The sequence below is a fragment of the Crinia signifera genome, chromosome 5, assembly GCF_055691185.1.
Source record: "Crinia signifera chromosome 5, ASM5569118v1, whole genome shotgun sequence".
NCBI lineage: Eukaryota > Metazoa > Chordata > Amphibia > Anura > Myobatrachidae > Crinia > Crinia signifera.
Genome location: NC_139221.1, coordinates 187,708,115 through 187,727,099, shown reverse-complemented (window position 1 = coordinate 187,727,099; position 18,985 = coordinate 187,708,115). Strand labels below are relative to the sequence as shown.

General features: G+C 45.7%; 1 protein-coding gene across 12 annotated transcripts in view; it reads right to left on the bottom strand.

The window, feature by feature from the left end:
* LOC146080731 (uncharacterized) overlaps positions 1-18,985 on the bottom strand; it is a 258,773-nt gene that overhangs the window by 3,736 nt on the left and 236,052 nt on the right. For all 12 annotated transcript variants that reach the window (XM_083188317.1, XM_083188319.1, XM_083188314.1 and 9 more), the window contains one exon: positions 134-215. In XM_083188317.1, coding sequence (XP_083044443.1) covers positions 134-215 — 82 coding nt within the window. The remainder of the gene's footprint in view (positions 1-133; positions 216-18,985) is intronic.

The following is an 18,985-nucleotide window of genomic DNA, read 5'->3' as shown; positions in this document are numbered from 1 at the left end:
CAATTTGCTGAATAAACCATTGGGGGGGGGGATTAAGATTCATCAGTGGAAAAAATAAACATGGTCTGGTGTTAACCATACAAATAACCACCAGTGTTATTAATGCTACAATGTATTTCAGCAAAATACTTACCACGGATAAGAGGACTACGATGAAATGTGTGAGGACTTGTACAAAGTGTGTCCATTGTCTCATGCTCTGCTTCTGTGCAGACCTTAATAATAATAATAAATAAAAATTCATAACCCTATATCTTTTACAAATTACCATTGTAAATTAATTACATATTTTTCAGTAAAAAAAAAAAAAAGCATTTTTTCTTATTTTCCCCAAAGATCAGCCAACAGTTCATTTATTACAGTATAAACCACATTATGTATAAAACCAAGAAGACATTGGTACTTACCCACTTCCACCCGGTGCAAGAATATAACATATGGAAATAACCAAACTCAAAAGCTATTCCATTAAAACAAACTTCATTAATTTCTAAGCACTACACAATGCATCGTGACAAGCCTCTGTCTCACACATGCTTGGGTTTCCTTCCCCACAGTGCATACTATACATCCTTTGAAATTATTAATTCATGTACTGTATTTTTCTCTACTTTTTTTAAAATACTTTTTATTGAAAAGTTTTCATGTCATTTAAAAGTGTATCCCAAAACACACAACATGTACAAAACACAGGGTATGCCAATGTGACACCAATATAAAAAGAACATGTCACATCTAGTTATTGGTAGAACATAGTTAAGTCATTCCAAGACTCTAGAAGGATGTGACAATAATTTGTACATAGAACTTAAAGAAAACAACATTTTTGTAATAATAAACATAACTAAATATTTGACAATAGACAGAAAGTGAGGGGAATAAAGGGGGGGGAGAAGAGACGCATCAATGGTGGGATATATTCCCCTAATGAAGATCATATATTCAACAGTGAGTAAGTAACTGTGTGTAAGTATAAGTTATATTTAAACTCAAATTTCCACATATCTGCCAATATACTGTAAGATAACCATGGTATATCCATATATTCACAAGGGAGCAGGTAAGTGTGAATTTTCAAATACTGAGAGTATATGCCTTTTAGTGGAGAGTTCAAGAGTATTTATAAATAGAGACCATGTTTGATACAATTTTTGAGCTCCAGTGGATAGGTCCAGTCTTGCATATTTCCTTTCGAAATGTAGTATTTGTAAGAGTTTTTGTTTACCAGAGATAGTTGCGGTGCACTTTTCTTGGTCCAATGAATTAAGATACATTTTCTCGCCACTGTAAGAATTATGATAAATAAAGGGAGCATGTGTTTCTTGATGCTGTCCATCGGCCACATGCAAAAGTTAAGTCCCATGAGAGCTAGAGGTTCCGGTGACAATTTTACATGAAATACAGTAGTGAGAAAGGTCATAACTTTGCACCAATACCTTTTTATTTTAAGACAATCCCACATACAATGAGCAAAGTCTGCTATAGTTACACCACACTTGATACAATGATACAATGACCTGTTTCTTCAGGTATCATATGCATACATCTAGGAGGCGTAATATATGCTCTGTGTAATGTTTGTACATAGACCCCCTGCAAATAGACGGAGTTTAAGGCTTTCAGTGAAGTGGAGTGTAAACCCACTATGTCGTCTAAACCAGTGGTTCTCAACCTCGGTCCTCAGGGACCCCCAAAAGTGCACGTTTTGCAGGCATGCGATGCAACGCGATATTAAAATTGTATACTCAGCCTGGGAGAAGGCTGAAATCGGGTCAATCGCATGGCATCGCATACCTTAATTAGTGGTATGCGATGGGCGCCGTGATAATACACAAGTACCGAATTGGTTAATGAGGGGGGGGGGGGGGGGGGGAGGGGAGATGGATTACCCCACAAAGGGATAAAGTGAGACATAGGGATTCCTGCCACAACATCCAAATATAAGTTGTATGTTGTTTGTCTTGTATGTCTGTGTGTTAGTATAAAGTGCACTTTAAATTATGTTTTATGAATAATTTTTAATAAATTGTTAGAATATGTTCATAAACCCCATTTGGTTATTTATGTGACTGAGTACAGCTGCGCCTCTGATTAGTAACTGTGAGCTTTTGCCACAGAAACGAAAAAAAAAAAAAAATATTATAAGTGTCTTTGAACAGAATGTGACTTACTTTCAGGAGGAATGTCCGTGATTTTAGACTGAATCAATGCTCCTGGAGCATACAGTACGGATGAAAAATAGCTTGGTCTAGTATTAAATCCGTGTATGTTGATCTAATCATTATCCAGTCACAGACATACCTAAAAAATATGTCTGAGGTGTAATTCCTAATATCAGGAGATCCAAAGCCTCCCTCTGATTAGGGGTCTGGAGTTTTAATCTAGCGATTCGTGGTCATTTGTTTTGCCAGATAAATCTGGAAAACAACGCAATAGAATATTTGTGGGAAAATCATTGATTGTATAATGGCAAGTCTTCCCAGTAAGGAAACCTGGAGATCCTTCCAAGTTTATAATTTAGTTGCTATGTGGCCAATTATTGGGGAAAAATTTAGAGTACAATTGTAATAGATTAGCGCTAATTTGTATCATTAGATATTTGAAATGAGAACTGGTAAAGGTAAATGGAATATTAAGGTGAGCTAAAGAAGTAGGATTAGTATTTCCTAACATCAGAATTTCAGATTTTGACCTCCCCGAACGAGGCAAGACGCAGCAAGGCCGGTATAGTGTGTGACGGGTTTGAAATAAAGATTAAAGTGTCATCTGCGAATAACCCAATTTTTAATTCTTCTGACTTAATTTTTATGCCATGTATTAGGCCAGTAATTGCTACTGCTAGAGGCTCAATTGCGATGGCAAATAATAGTGGTGAGAGAGGGCAGCCTTGATGGGTGCCCCTCCCCAGCTGAAATAATGATGAAAGAAGTCCGTTACAAGCTATAGCAGACATGATATGAATGATATAGAATACAAATTATTGAAATGAATTGAGGAGGAAATCCTAATTTATCTAAGGTTTGAAAAAGGTCAGCCACTTTGGTCTTTATGAACTATTGTAGGCAACACAGGTTTCAATCTCTCTGCTAATATTTTTGTAAATAATTTATAATCAATATTCAGCAGAGAGATTGGCCTGTATGAACCCGCCAAACTTAAATTTTGGCCTGCAATACTTTTATGATAGCGTCAGAGTAGTAATCTGGAAGAGTTCCCTGGTTTATAATACAATTGAAACATGGCAAAAATACCAATATATTAAATTATAAGACTGCGCATGTCGAGAATTGAACACCTGTTTTCCACTGCTTGGTAGCTCTTACGAACAGAGGGTGCGCCACTAGAGATTTAAAGGTTAATGACATATATCTCTATAACATAGAACCAAAAAACGATCCTTCTTATTGTCTTTCTATCTATTAAAACAAAGTATTTGTATAGATATCTCCCTGCGTGTTTACCTGAGATACAAATAAGTCCTCATTAAGACACTCTAACTACATTTATAATTTCAATTCTGTAAATAATAAAAATAATTATTTGGTATGACACACACAGAGATTTGAACACTAGATCTGTGACACACAAGCACAGACGCTCTATGTGGTGTGCCACTGAGCATCTGTGTTGCTAATAGAAAAACCATGGGACATAGTAACATTGGTAGAAACAGTACATGAAATGTGCCTGTAAAATTGTCGGAATCCTCATGTAAAATGATTTTTTGTCTTCAACAATTGTAGGAGAGTATTAATATGTGCTACTTTTCAATTAAAACTTGCCATCACTATAGGTTTAAAAACTTTAAAATTGTATTATGACACTCATTGAAGTATTAGTCAAAAGACTGATTGATTAAGAGCAGGTGATCGAAGGAGGTGGCTAACTCTGATTGGTTGCCCACCCTTTTTAAACACCCTTCTGTTAGCTGGGGTTATCTTCTGAAGAAACCGCCAAATTCTATGACGGAGAAACGCGTCAAGAGACCCCCTGTTTGACTGACAGACTGCCGATGGGTATGGACTTTTAGAAAACAGCAACCGATTGAAAGCTGATTACATCGCCCCCTATTGCTCCCGCTGTCCAGCGAGCCGGTAACAACTGGGAACTCCAAGCCGCACATTTACAGAGCAGAGGGTGACCAATTTCAGCAGCAGCATTGAGACTGCAAACGGGTGTCCGCCCCCAGCCGAGTGTGTGTGGATTACCCGCAGACGCAGCTAAGTGAGCAGGTCTCACGCTGCGGTCTGCCTTCTAAACAGCAGCCGCTGCACCCTCAAGCCTATCGCGGCAATTACCGTACAAGCTGGTACAGTACCTGCCTATTCCTATCCTTGCTGGCGGGTCGCCAGAATGTACGCGCTGGCAACCCGCCAGCAGCCTCGCCAGCGAGGAGACTGAGACGCGCGTGCGTCTCACGCGCACGCGCGTCTCAGTCTCCGTCGCTAGCGCGACGAAAACCCTGTCCGTCCCCGCCTCAGGGAGACGGACAGGGTTAGGGGGGGTTAGGGGGGGTGCGGGCAGGCGGCGGGGACCCCGGGTTACCGCCGGCAAGCCGGCGGGGACCCGGGGAAACGTTTGGAAGCGCCGTCGGAAGGGGGCGCGCGCGCCTCTCGTGCGCGCGCGCCCCCTTCTCACGATCGCCATGGCGCTGGCGGGGGATGGCGGCTGGCGACGCCAGCGCCATCCCCTGCAAGGATGGGAACAGACCCATCTGTATGTAATTCTTCAACATCACTATATATTCTACGGGCTGTATCATCTAAGTAAAAGCGCTACAATTTGTTACCAACAATAACAGTTTCACTTAAATATCTACCAAGTTACCTATTGTGGTATTGCATACTGGAGCACCTCTTGGGCAATACAGCTAATTGAGTATTGTCTGGAAATTATTGCTGGACTTATAAATGGACTGAAACAGTTCACCATTTAATCCTCCCCACGGCTAATTCTGTCTAGTCATTTTATGGTATTTTATTATTGATTGTGTATATTAATAAATGAAAAAACCTGTTTAAAATTTATTAGTGTCATGTGCGCTCTCTTAAACAAGATATTGTTTAAATCTGTATAAAATTTGGTCTATGTTGAGAGACACAGAGGTCCTCAATTGGGAGCTGCAATTGATACTATAAATAAATCGACACCTGTTCTTATTGTTAACTGTGCGCCCGATCTAGTGACTCCTGCGCTGTTTCCATTTGTGGGTCGGGAGACTGTGTGTTTAAATACATCACACATATCTCGTGAGACACATTGGTGGACTGATTAGGAACATTATCATGTTTTATACAATTGAAACAGGCTGTCAACGGCTTCACAATATATGGCTCCATGATTTTATAAAATCCGGGCCAGGTGCTTTGGCTAACTTCAATTGTCTGATAGCCCATGAGACTTCTGCAGTGGTGATTGGAGCAATTAAGGCCTGCCTCAATTGATCAGAAACCTGGGGTAAGGGAAGAGAATCCCAATATGGATGGGATTGGGAGGATATAAAGGATGTGGAGAGATTTTCAGTATCCATCGTCTCATTCTGGGAGGTCCAAGGTGGCGAATATAATTTTTCATAAAAATCCTTCATAACTTCCACTATCTGGGCCGAGAGCCATCATGCTTCATTAGTGGGTGTATTACCGTACATTGTCTATACCCCTGTAATAGATTTGTAAGCAAAGAGCCTATCTTATTTCCAAATCTATAAAATTTAGAGTTTACATTAAAGAGGTATTTATAACCATGACTTTGGAGACACATTTATCAAAATGTAACTAATACTACTTTCAGACCGCAAACCCGTGTCCAACCCTGAATGGGTTTGTCCTTATGAAGAGCCGTGTCACTTCAACCCGGGTTTTCTTAGGATTGGTGCTTACACACTGAACCCGTGTCCGGCCTGCAAAACCTATGTGCCATTAAACATTGACTTTTTTCATGGCTCACAATAATGATGTCACAAAGGACATAAAAGTGAGGGGCGGAGATTGTTCACAGCATTGCAGCACCAGCATGACAGACTTCTCTGACCTCATGGATGTTTGTGCTTTAATTCTGTGTGATTCAGGTGTTAGCATGCAGCATAGTGTCACACTATGCAACATGCTGTACACTTATTTCATGCTGAAGAAAAGTGCACAGTTTTGGGCAGAGAGGAACAAGGAGAGATGCCTTTATTTGTGCAGGAGGAGAGCATTTATCTCGTCTACTATGTCGACCGCACTACATCTGAACACGGCATCAGCCCGAACATTGTGGGCCAGAGACCGGAGTCATGGGCAAGCTTTCATGCTAGTTGTGGAATCTTTCCAAGATGAACAGTGGATGGCTCATTTTCGGATGTCACGTGGCACATTTAAGCACCTCCTGGATGTACTGACCCCTGCACTCACTATGCAGACCACCAACTACAGGAGACCCATTGACCAAGCAGGAGGCTAGCCATCACCTTCTGGTGAAATGCTACACCTGGGGAGTACCGCACACTGTCCTGCTTGTTTGGAGTTGGGATCTCTACAGTCTGCAGCATAGTCTACCAAGTCACACGGGCAATACTGGATACTCTCTACCAGCGGTCCATCTCCCTTCCAAAGGGACAGCGCCTAGAGGACACCATCCAAGGGTTCCGCAGTGTGCTGGGGCCATTGATGGGACACATATACCTATTATCACAGTGTGCTGGGGCCATTGATGGGACACATATACCTATTATTGCACCCCGTGACAGCCCGGCAGACTATTACAACAGAAAGGGGTGGCATTCCATCATTTTACAAGCAGTCGTGGATCACCAGTACTGGTAAGTTTGTTTTTGCAGTGTGTGTTTTATATTATGTGCAATGAGACCATTTTTCTAAACTAAACATACATTCCTTTTAGCTTCACTGATGGCCAGGCAGAGCACATGACTCCAGAGTCCTCGCCAATTCAGACCTTTTCCAACTAGTGGAGGAAAAGCAAGGTGGCTGGCTGTTCCCAAGAGAGGTAAGAAATTACACATTTGTCAAGTTGTGGGGGAGACCAGGTGTGAGCCATAAGCAGACCTCCACCTACTGATGAACTTCACATACTGCGATGCTTTGACTTACATTAGGCCATACTAAATCTGGTGCAAGGAATGCTTGTATGTGTAGTTCACCAACATCTGAAGGGTAACTAATAATATACCACTATGGTGTAGGCCAGTGGTTCACAATCGACTGCGGCCGGTGCCCTCACAGGGGGATTTGAATAGAGAAGCGATGGTGTGGCACTCGTGGCCAATGTTCAATAATCAGATAATTGGCGTCCTTTTCAGATTATTGAACATTGGCCACGAGTACCACACCATCGCTTCTCTCTCGCTCTATCTATCTATCTATCTATCTATCTATCTATCTATCTATGCAAGAAGCTTTGGCACTCTGGAGGAAGGGTTCAGCTTTGGAGGTGCCTTACCGACAAAGTCAATATAGGTGGATGATGTTCTGCACAAGCAAAAAATCAGAGTCGGCACTCTTCAATGGTAATAAATGAATTTTAGTAGGTAAAATACATTACAGGTGCTCCAGGCGACATCATCATCAGGATGTGGGCTACAGGTAGAGGGTGTGCGGGAGCCAGGACGGTTCTGGCACCCGCACACCCTCTACCTGCAGCCCACATCCTGATGAAATGGCCGGTTTGGCCATGAAACGTCGATGTCGCCTGGAGCACCTGTAATGTATTTTACCTACTAAAATTAATTTATTACCATTGAAGAGTGCCGACTCTGATTTTTTGCTTGTGCAGAACATAATCCACATATATATATATATATATATATATATATATATATATATATATATACCCCCCCCCCCCCCAAAAAAAAACACGTTATTTTTTGAAAGGATGTTTATGTGCGTGTGTGTGTGTATATATATATATATATATACATATACATATATATATATACACACACACACACACACACGTGCTTGCACACACATACCCCCCCCCCCCCCCCCCCAAAAAAAAAATTACACCAACTTTTTAAGTACTTGTGGGTGCGAGTCTGTCTGTCTGCGTGTATGTATACACACACACACACTCACTATAAAATAAATAGTGGCACCACACATTTGTTTATACATTAGTACTTACTGTTGACAACGGTGGGGTCTGGGTATTTGGAGGTGGCGTGGCTCCAGACGATGTGGCTCCAGATGCCATACAGGCTACGGCCTGTGTCTCTTCTGCCGATTCAACAGTCGCAACGATACTGTCATCATGGCCCCCAGGATGTTGGTCCATGGTGTCTGCCGGGTCATCATCAATTAACAGTGGCGACGATGGACAAGAGTGTGCAATGCTGCTGTTGTCATGGTCCTTCTCAGATGCCTGGCTGCTTTGCGCAGCTAAATTGGACGACAGCCTGACAGGTGTGGCTAATGCTGTGTATCCAAAAACACCAGCACACTGGTCATAGTGTTTCCAATCTAGGCGTGCCGCACCACTTTTGTGTCTATTGTGGTCGTGTACCTTCATGAAATATTTCCGCAGTGCCTTGAGCTTATTGACCACCTGTTGCTGTGTCCTTTTGTAGCCACGGGATGCCAATACCATCTTAATATTTTTTGTAGACCACAGCTTCCTTTTACGGTTCCGGTGATTTGTCTGTGGATCTCCTCCTCACCCCTAATGTTGAGCAATTCCCTCACCTCCTCATCTGTCCAGATAGAGAGGACATATTGCTGTAAAGCAGGCTGTAGAAGTGTGGAATACACACTGGATTGCAGGCTGTAGAAGTGTGGAATACACACTGGACAAGTGTGGATTGCAGGCTGTAGCAGTGTGGAGCAATAGGCTTCCAAAGTGGGGAACAGCAGGCTGTTAAAGTGCTGAGTGCAAGCTGGGATGGTGCCTGTGTCCGTGGTCCGCAGCTCCAGCGTGCTGCTTGTTGGTTGTTGGTTTCCGGGGTCAGACTGCTAACCTCACAGGAATCCACCAATAGCGGCATTTCATAAACAGTAGTGTCGGATGACACGGGTCGGGGCCTTTCTGACCGCACACAAACGTGTTAGAGCCGTGTTCAACCCTGGTAAAGACCAGGGTTGAAAAGCCGTGTTGCTCAACACGGGTTTTCTGAGTGTGACGCTTTCATACCGCACCTTCACCCGTGTTTAAGCCCCGCGAACACGGCAATAACCCGTGTTCACGGTGCGGTCTGAAAGCGGTATTAGTAGATCGATAAGCATTCCTGGCTGATATCATACAGATGGGGCAGGTCCCATCCTTGCTGGCGGGTCGCCAGAACGTACGCGCTGGCGACCCGCCAGCAGCCACGCCAGCGAGGAGACTGAGATGCGCGTGCGTCTCAGTCTCCGTCGCTAGCGCGACGGAAACCCTGTCCGCCTCAGGGAGACGGACAGGGTTAGGGGGGGGGTTAGGGGGGGTGCGGGCAGGCGGCGGGGACCCCGGGTTACCGCCGGCAAGCCGGCGGGGACCCGGGGAAACGTATGGAAGCGACGTCGGAAGGGGACGTGCGCGCGCGTCCCCTTCTCACGATCGCCATGGCGCTGGTGGGGGATGGCGGCTGGCGACGCCAGCGCCATCCCCTGCCATCCCCTGCCAAGATGGGAAAAGACCCATCTGTAGGATGGAGTTTAAAAAACTGGAAGGCATCGGATAGCGGAGACTGCAGTTCAATATATTTAGAATTCTGTTTTTTCTTGAGTTTAGGGACATATGCTATGATTTCACCCCTGAGCACAGCTTTGGCAGCTTGCCAATACGTGACAGTTAGAAATTTTGATATCTGCATTTTCAGAGGAATATAATTCCCAAGATTCTAAAAGCTTTTCTCGAAGGCCCTTAGTTTGAGATAAGTGGGAAGGAAATCTTCAGTTAGGTCTTACAGGCTTTAAGGTCTAATTCTAAAAAAATTCTAATTCTATTGAGATTAAACCATAGTCAGAGAGAATTGGAGGGGCGACAGAAGCTGATGTTATCTTTGAAAATAGAGGATCGGCTAGAAGTATATAATCTATCCTGGACCAGGTGTTGTGTGTGAGAGAGGTGCAAATAAATTCTCTTTCTACTGGGTTTAGAGTTCTCCATGTGTCTACCTAGTTAAGTGTATGTGTTATATGTGGGATGCCTATTTTTGGGAGGGGAGTTATATTTCTAGCAGGGGGAGATCTATCTAGAAAGTGTGAGGTTATCAGATTGAAATCTGAACATAATAGTGTAGTAGGGTCTTAAAAGGTGTAACTTGGTTAATAGCTCGATAAACTATTTTTTATATGGTGTGGGTGCGTATAAATTGCATATAAAATAGCACCTTCAACATTAACAGTTGTAATTAAGTATCTACCTTTAAGGTCAACTACCGTAGAGAAAACTTGTACCACTAAAGATTTCTTTGCTAAAGTTACAACTCCACACGACTTGGAGTTTAAGGAGGCTGATCCTAATACAACAGTTTAGTATTTGGAGTTTTCAAACTTCTTCAGGCATTAAATGGGATTCTTGGAGACAGACTATGTCAACACCTCGTTTGTTAAGATATGTTAATAGTTTACGCCGCTTAGCCGGGGCATGTATCCCTCAGATATTAAGCGACCTGATAGTAATAGGCATCAGTAGAATTTTAAGTAGTATAAACAATGTACTGTATACCATTGAGGCTAAGGAGGAGGAGAAGGTAAGAAACATGAGGGTGACATTAACACAAAGACAGGGGGGTAAAGAAAACTTACAAAAAATTACAGCTAAACCATTAATGTACATGAAGTTTCCCAATGCATGCAATAGAGTATCGCATCGGTAGGAATAAAACTATGATATCAGTATATAAAGATTAACAAATAACATCCAGCTCCTATTAAATTTAAAAAAAATGGTAAGTGAAAAGTCGGTATTATAACCAGGCAAAAACTCACTAAGGCTTCCTAAAAGAACAATGAAATACCAATGGTCAACACCATTGCGATTATTGTATTTCAGTCTATCACATCATCAGCAATATTCTCATGTCTCATGATTAAACGTCGTTTGAGAAGGAATTCCTCCGCTTCATTAGCTTTAAGAAAATCATGAGTCCCAGCATCAGTGATTATTCTCGGATGGGATGGAAACAGCATATAGAATTTACATTCAGCTTTCACCATTGCGGAGCAAACAGAAGAGAAGGAACATCTAGCTTTGGACACATCACTAGAGAAGTCCTGAAAATTCTGAGCATGTGGTCCTCCCATTTAAAGGGATTAATTTTCCTTGAAGCGTTCCAAATTTTTGGAGAGTGTTTCTAATAAAGTGCTCAAGCTGGGGGTCCTTTGATAGATTCAGGGGCTCCAGTGATTCTGATGTTATTTCGTCTCGTCCTGTTCTCAACATTTTCCAATCGGTCTGATAAACGCTTATTATCTAATTCCAGTGTTTTTACTGAGTTTTGTAGGGTATGAAGGTCATCCATATTCGTGCTAATCTTATTTTCAGCTTCAGACATTCTGGGGGAAATTTACTAAAGGAAATTTGTAAAAAATAGGTGTAAAAATAGGTGTATTTGTATCCAGAAATACACTTATTTTTTGACATTTACTATCCCGAAAATACGGCAATTCGTATTCGTATTGATGTGCTATCAATACGAAAAAGAATTGCTGTATTTTCGGGATAGTAAATGTCAAAAATAAGTGTATTTCTGGATAACAAATACACCTATCTTTTACAAATTTCCTTTAGTAAATTTCCCCCTTTCTATCCCGAAAATACGGCAATCGTATTGATGTGCTATCAATACGAATTGCCGTATTTTCGGGATAGAAAATGTCAAAAATAAGTGTATTTCTGGATACAAATACACCTATTTTTACACCTATTTTTTACACATTTCCTTTAGTAAATTTCCCCCTCTATCTGAAAGACGGTCATTGGTAATATCTGTGACTGCCTTTTGTAATAATGGAGCCATAGATTTCTGAATGGCAGACACCAGTTCTTCCAGGGGCGGATTGGCCATTAAATCCACCGGGAAGATTCCCGGGAGGCCGATTACAGTGAGGCCGGAAGATGTGGCCGGGCCCTCATCACACATTGTATTATAGGCACTATGCAGGCGACAGCATGAGCCCGTGTCCCCAGGCGGCCCCGCCTCCTCTGACTGCATAGAGCAGGTGTGGCCAACCTGCGGCTCTCTCCTTAATGAGCAGCAGGCTGGCCACCCCTGCTCTATGCTGTCAGTGGAGGCGGGGCCGCCCGCCCGCTACGTCGTCGCAGATGCACGGAACGTTGTTCGTCGCGTCCTGATCACTGTGGGTGTGGGCACAGTGAGCTATGGGGGCTGGCCGCGGCATGCGGAGCACCCTCCCCCCCCCTTCCCCATATCTGGAGGACGCCCGGCGTCACCCACCTCACTGCGCAGCGCGCGGTCCATCATCCATGGGATCCTGCTTAGTAAGTTACCCTGGGAAGGTGGCTTTGTTGGGGGGCCAACAGGGGCTGTGTTAGGGGGAGGGGGGGAGTATTAACATCTAAGGAGCCGCAGGAAAGCTGCGTTGGGGGGGGGGGGGGGGGGGAGAGGAGGAGAAGGAAGGAAAGGGGGTTGCATATCTATGTACAGTAGCTGCACCATGTTGTGTTGGTGGAGGTAGTGGATGGTTGTATATAAGAGACAGAGTGTATGTATGGATATATGTATGCATGTATGAAGGAGGCAGTGTATGGATGGATGAGAGTGGTGGTGTATGTACTGAATGTACAGTATGAGGGTGGTGGTGTGCTTACTGTATGTATGAGGGTGGCGGCGTATAAATGTATGTATGAGGGTGGCGGCGTATAAATGTATGTATGAGGGTGGCGGCGTATAAATGTATGTATGAGGGTGGCGGCGTATAAATGTATGTATGAGGGTGGCGGCGTATAAATGTATGTATGAGGGTGGCGGCGTATAAATGTATGTATGAGGGTGGCGGCGTATAAATGTATGTATGAGGGTGGTGGCGTATAAATGTGTGTATGGCGTGGCGGTGTATGTATGTATGAGAGCGGCAGGGTGTATGTATGTATGAGAGCGGCAGGGTGTATGTATGTATGAGAGCGGCAGGGTGTATGTATGTATGAGAGCGGCAGGGTATATGTATGTATGTATGAGAGCGGCAGGGTGGATGTATGTATGTATGTATGTATGTATGAGAGCGGCAGGGTGGATGTATGTATGTATGTATGTATGAGAGTGGCAGGGTGTATGTATGTATGAGAGCGGCAGGGTGTACAGTATGTATGAGAGCGGCAGGGTCTATGTATGTATGTATGAGAGCGGAAGGGTGTATGTATGTATGTATGTATGAGAGCGGCAGGGTGTATGGATGTATGAGAGCGGCAGGGTATATGTATGTATGTATTTATGTATGAGAGCGACAGGGTGTATATGTATGTATGTATTAGAGCGGCAGGGTGTATGTATGTATGTATGAGAGCGGCAGGGTGTATGTATGTATGAGAGCAGCAGGGTGTATGTATGTATGAGAGCGGCAGGGTGTATGTATGTATGTATGTATGAGAGCGGCAGGGTGTATGTATGTATGAGAATGGCAGGGTGTATGTATGAGAGAGCGTGAGGGGTGTATGTATGTATGTATGAGAGCAGAGGGTGTATGTATGTATGAGAGCGGCAGGGGTGTATGTATGTATGAGAGAGCGGCAGGGTGTATGTATGTATGAGAGCGGCAGGGCGTATGTATGTATGAGAGCGGCAGGGTGTATGTATGTGAGGGTGTATGTATGTATGTATGTATGAGAGCGGCAGGGTGTATGTATGGAACGGGCAGGGTGTATTATGTATGTATGAGAGCGGCAGGGTGTATGTATGTATGTATGTATGAGAGAGGCAGGGTGTATGTATGTATGAGAGCGGCAGGGTGTATGTATGTATGTAAAAGAACGGCAGGGTGTATGTATGTAAGAGAATGGCAGGGTGTATGTATGTATGTATGTATGTATGTAAAGAAAACGGCAGGGTGTATGTATGTAAGAGAGCGGCAGGGTGTATGTATGTATGAGAGCGGCAGGGTGTATGTATGTATGAGAGCGGCAGGGACCTAGGGTTACCACCCGTCTGGGATTACTCCGGACAGTCTGGTCTGATGCCGCCGGTTACTTCCCATGCACTGAAGGGACCCCGCGGCAACTTCCCATACGCTGGAGGGACCACCTGTCTGCCTGGGCTACCGGACCCCGGGGTGATGTGACCGAGCCAGCCCAGATAGTATCTGTCTTTCCCGCGGCCCGCGCTAACCCCGGCTGCCGCATCTTATCCGCAGACTCTCCTCCCATCACCTGGACAGCCCTGCCCCCTGACTTATTTTTCACCCACTATGACCCATTGACCACTATCTGTTTTTTACCATCTCCATCACCCTCTATGCTCCCTACGGCAGAAATGCGGTAAAATGCCCATTTTCGGGGATTTTACCCTATTTTTTAATTTACTAAAGCCCTACCACCAGTAGCCTAATGCAGTGATAATACCAGCTATACATGGCGTTACCCTGTAGAGGCCCATCTGCTTCTAACCGCAACACTGGGAGCATTCGTAGAGGGACTCCCGGATCACAGACTGGAAGTCCAGGCACCCAGAGTGCATCACAAAGGGCATCTCTTTTGGGAGAGCTGTCCTTTGCATTACAAATCACATATGTTAGTGTATGTGAAGGAATTGCATTGGCGATAAGTGAATTGTGACATCCTCTACTCCACAGTAATTAATGTACATTTTAGCCCTATTGTTCCCTATGTATGTCTGTATTTCCCAGGACTTTATTCATGTAAGCATTATACCATTGATACCATTTGCCCGTGCCCTGACAGGAAAAGGGTTATCATAAACTGTCCTCCCAAAGGCAATCTCCACAGGGGGTGATCCAATTACCCTGCTATTTTGCTGCTATTTACAGAAAGAGATAGCAGAGGAACCATCTCCACAGGGGGGTTTACAATTCTTTGTAAACCTCTGGGCTCTAGCAGACTTTGTGGAACCAGACACAGCAGGGGTTGGGAGCAGCAGTTGGACAACTGTGGATTGAAGGTGGGATATACCTTATGCTTGAAATCCACCAATCAGGAACTTGGGCAACCCCACAGATGATGCGATCACCGTGGGAATTTGAAATGTTTTAAAAAGTGTTTTTTGGTGAGACCAGGAGAGAGCTGAAGGAGAAGAGAGGAGGAAGGAGGTTAGTCGCAGTCTTAAGGTTCAGAGGTATGCTCTACCTGTGTCTTGTGGAAACGCCTCATCCTCGCTTCTGTGGAGTTGCCAGTGTTTGTGGACTTATACAGTTTTCTGCTATCACAGCTGTGTGGACAAGTGATAGTTTGCCCTGTGGAACTGATCTGGGACTGTGACTATACAAGGACTGTCTGTTTGGGCCTGCTACCTGAATATCTTTCTACTCTGCAATTTACCTTTGCCACTGTTTATTGTCTATTTGTGCGTGCTGTGGAAAATAAAACCATTCTTCTGGTTTCATCTGCTCGGTGTCTGAGTGATTGAGGAACTCGTACCCTCACATTTGGCGGCAGCAGCGGGACCACTCAGACACCAACCCTTCGAGCAACGAGTCATAAACACCTCAGGGAATGGATCCAGCACCACTATGCTACCGATACAGCAAAAAGGATCAACTGCAGGATCTGTGGCCGTACGAGGCAGATTGAGTTTGAGGCATTGGACACCAGAGCAGCATTAATGGCAAAGCTGGCACAATGGGACCAAGAACACCCTGGACAGGAGGACGATGAGGACCCCGTCCTAGAGCGGAACGAGGTGCAGGGGGCCAACAGGACAAATGCTTCAGGGGCTGCGCTGCCTGTTGGAAATGCAGATCAGTTGCAGGACTTGCTGGCAGCTCTGGGACAAGGAGCCTCAGTTTTGGAGCTGCATTGGGGTTGCAGTCCTCTATACCCACTACGGCAGCATCAGTAAGCCAGGTGGCCAGGCTGAGATATAATGACATCACACCTTTTGATGATGCCGGTTCGGATATTGATACCCATTTGCAGATGTTTGAATCTGTTATGACTTTGCATGGAATTGAGGCAGCAGAGTGGCTCGATTTCTGTTCCCCAGTCTGAGAGGAAGGGCTCTGGAAGCCTTTCCATGCCCTGAGCCCAGAGCAGGTGCTGGTATATGAGGTACGGAGTGTCCTGCTTGCTAGATATGCGGTGACTGCTGAATCATACCGTGTGAAGTTTCGCACCATAACCCGAAAAGGCGATTCTTCATTTCAGAGTTTAATAACTGTTGCGGAGGAACTGTGATAAGTGGCTGTCCGTGAAGCAGGCCCTTACTGTAAAAGATATTAAAAAATGCTTTTATCTTGGAGCAGCTGCTGAACAAGATGCCTCTTGAGATCAGAGAATGGGTAGCAGATCGACCCCTACCACCCCCGAGGAAAGCGGCACAACTAGCGGACGAGTTCACAGCTAACAGGCCTCGGTGGAGAGGGGCCAACATCGAGGAAAAGACTAATCTCCGACGGGCCCAGCCAGATCGGGATCTACCGGCGGCCCCCCAACGCCCAGCTCCACAGCCCCCAACCCCCGGCCTTGGGGACCCGAGCTACCAGGAGCCCGTCGCTGCTACAACTGTGACAAGGTGGGTCATGTCCGCCGAGATTGCCCCCGGGGAAGAGGACCATTTCCAGGTGCCCGACATGCTGCCTCGAGTAGCTGTGTGCCAGGAACCATCATTTGGGGGAGGGGAGTACTGTCCTGATGCGCCAGAGGCGGAGGAAGTAGTATACCAGGTGGAGGTGGTAGCAGCTATTGGAAAAGCCACCCCGGATAACATGAAGCCACATCTACAGCCTGTAAAAGTTAATGGAAGGAACTGCAGGGGTTAAGAGATTCGGGTGCCTATCACCCTTATCCGCCCAGAATTAATCCCCCCCTGCCAACTACTGAAGCAACGGAAAATTAAGATCTCCATGGCAGGGGGGCAGATCACTGTCATCCCCATGGCCCGGGTACACTTGGATTGGGGTCAGGACTCTGGGGAAGTGAACGTGGGACTTCTGGAAGGGCTCCCCACCCATGTTATTCTAGGAAATGATTTGGGTGGTGGATTGGCCAGTTGTTTCGTGGGAGCTATCACCCGGAGCCAGTCACAGGCTGGAGAGATAGCACCTGAGGGCCCTCTCCCGCCAGCACCAGGAATTACTGCTACAGCCCCTGAGCCACCGCCGGTGAGTAACATGGTACCAGACTTGCTTGACTGTGACGTGAATCTGGGGGAGGTAGATAGAGTGGAATTTAGGGAAGCCCAACAAACAGATCCGTCCCTAGCTAGCCTCCGCAGGGCAGCAGGACGGAGTGATTGGGGAACTCAGGAGGATCGCATTCAGTGGGAGGAGGGGAGACTGTACAGGGTGCCAGCAAAAGCAGACCCATTAGAGCCCGAAGTCCCTAGGAAACAGTTAATTGTTCCCCAGCAGTACCGTGCGCGATTGCTAGCACTTGCCCATGACATCCCCTCAGCAGGCCATTTAGGGATTCGTAAAACCCGGGCCCGACTGCTGCGGCACTTCTTCTGGCCAGGAATAAACCAGGAGGTAAGACAGTATAGAGAGTCATGTGGGGTCTGTCAACGCCTCGGGGGACCCCCACGTCGTGTCCCCCTACAACCCATGCCTGTGATCAGTGAGCCATTCAAGAGAGTGGCCATGGACATTGTTGGGCCTTTTAAGAAACCGAGCAGAACAGGAAAGAAATACATACTGACTGTGGTTGACTATGCGACTAGGTACCCAGAGGCGGTGGCGCTGGCATCCATAGATGCTGAGCATATTGCCCAGGCTCTCATGGATATCTTTAGTCGTGTGGGATTTCCCGAAGAAGTGGTCACCGACCAAGGTGCGCAATTTCAAGGGGACTTACTGCAGACCATATGGGCCAAATTTGGGGTCCATCCCTTTCGCACTACTGCCTATCACCCCCAAACAAACGGATTGTGTGAGCGATTTAATGCGACCCTTAAGCAGTTGCTACGGGCATATGCTGAATCAGAGGGGGGAGACTGGGAGAAATCCTTGCAACAGCTTCTATTCGCATACCGCGAAGTAAGGCAAGATTCTACCGGGTTCTCCCCTTTTGAGTTACTATAGGCCCATACACACTTGAAGATTTTCATTTCAAAAGACTTTGCCAAAATCTGTGATAGATACAGCTATCACCAAAGTAGTGTGTACACACTGAGCTATTTTCCCCAAAGAGTGAGAGATTTTCAGGAGGCGAAAGACTTTGCTGAAAATCTTTCATTATAAGGCTATTTACATAATGGGCGGGGTTAGAATTCCAAGGGTGGGAGCAGGGGCCATTTTATTCCTGTTCTTGGTGCCTGATGCAGAACTAATTGCTGGGCTGCATATATTCGGAGCCCAGCACAAGTAAACTCCACCCCTGACCGGGCAAAATCCCACCCATGTGCACGGAAAACATTTCATTTCAATGAATATTTCAATGATGCGCCAGCTCACAACTCGCTAGTGAATCGGAACTCGCGGCCCGGCAGCCAATCAGGCATCAGTGGCTCTTGATTGGCTGCTGGGCCCCAAGCTCCGATTGGCTCATGAGTCGCGAGCCGGGGCATCATTTGAAATAGTCACGCCACAGACGGATGGACCTGCTCTGAGATAGCCGGTTTTCCCACCGTTCTGCCCGGCTGTCTCCTTTAGCGATGACATCAGGGCAAAGTGAGCTGACGGAATGCAGTTCCACCCCATCCGGCTCACTTTAACCCCAGGTGGCAGTGGTGTAACTAGGGCTCAGCAGCCCTAGCAGTGGCGGGGGGGGGGGGGGGGGGGGGGGGCAGGGACATGGCGCTCACATGGCGCTCACAGAGGCTGTCAGGAGTCCTATGTGAGGAAAGCTCTGCATCTGCAGCATCCAGTAAGGATTATTACTTCTATCTCCGGCTGTCTGTGTGAGGACGCTCAGTGACCCGCCTCATGAACCGCACATGGGGCGGGTC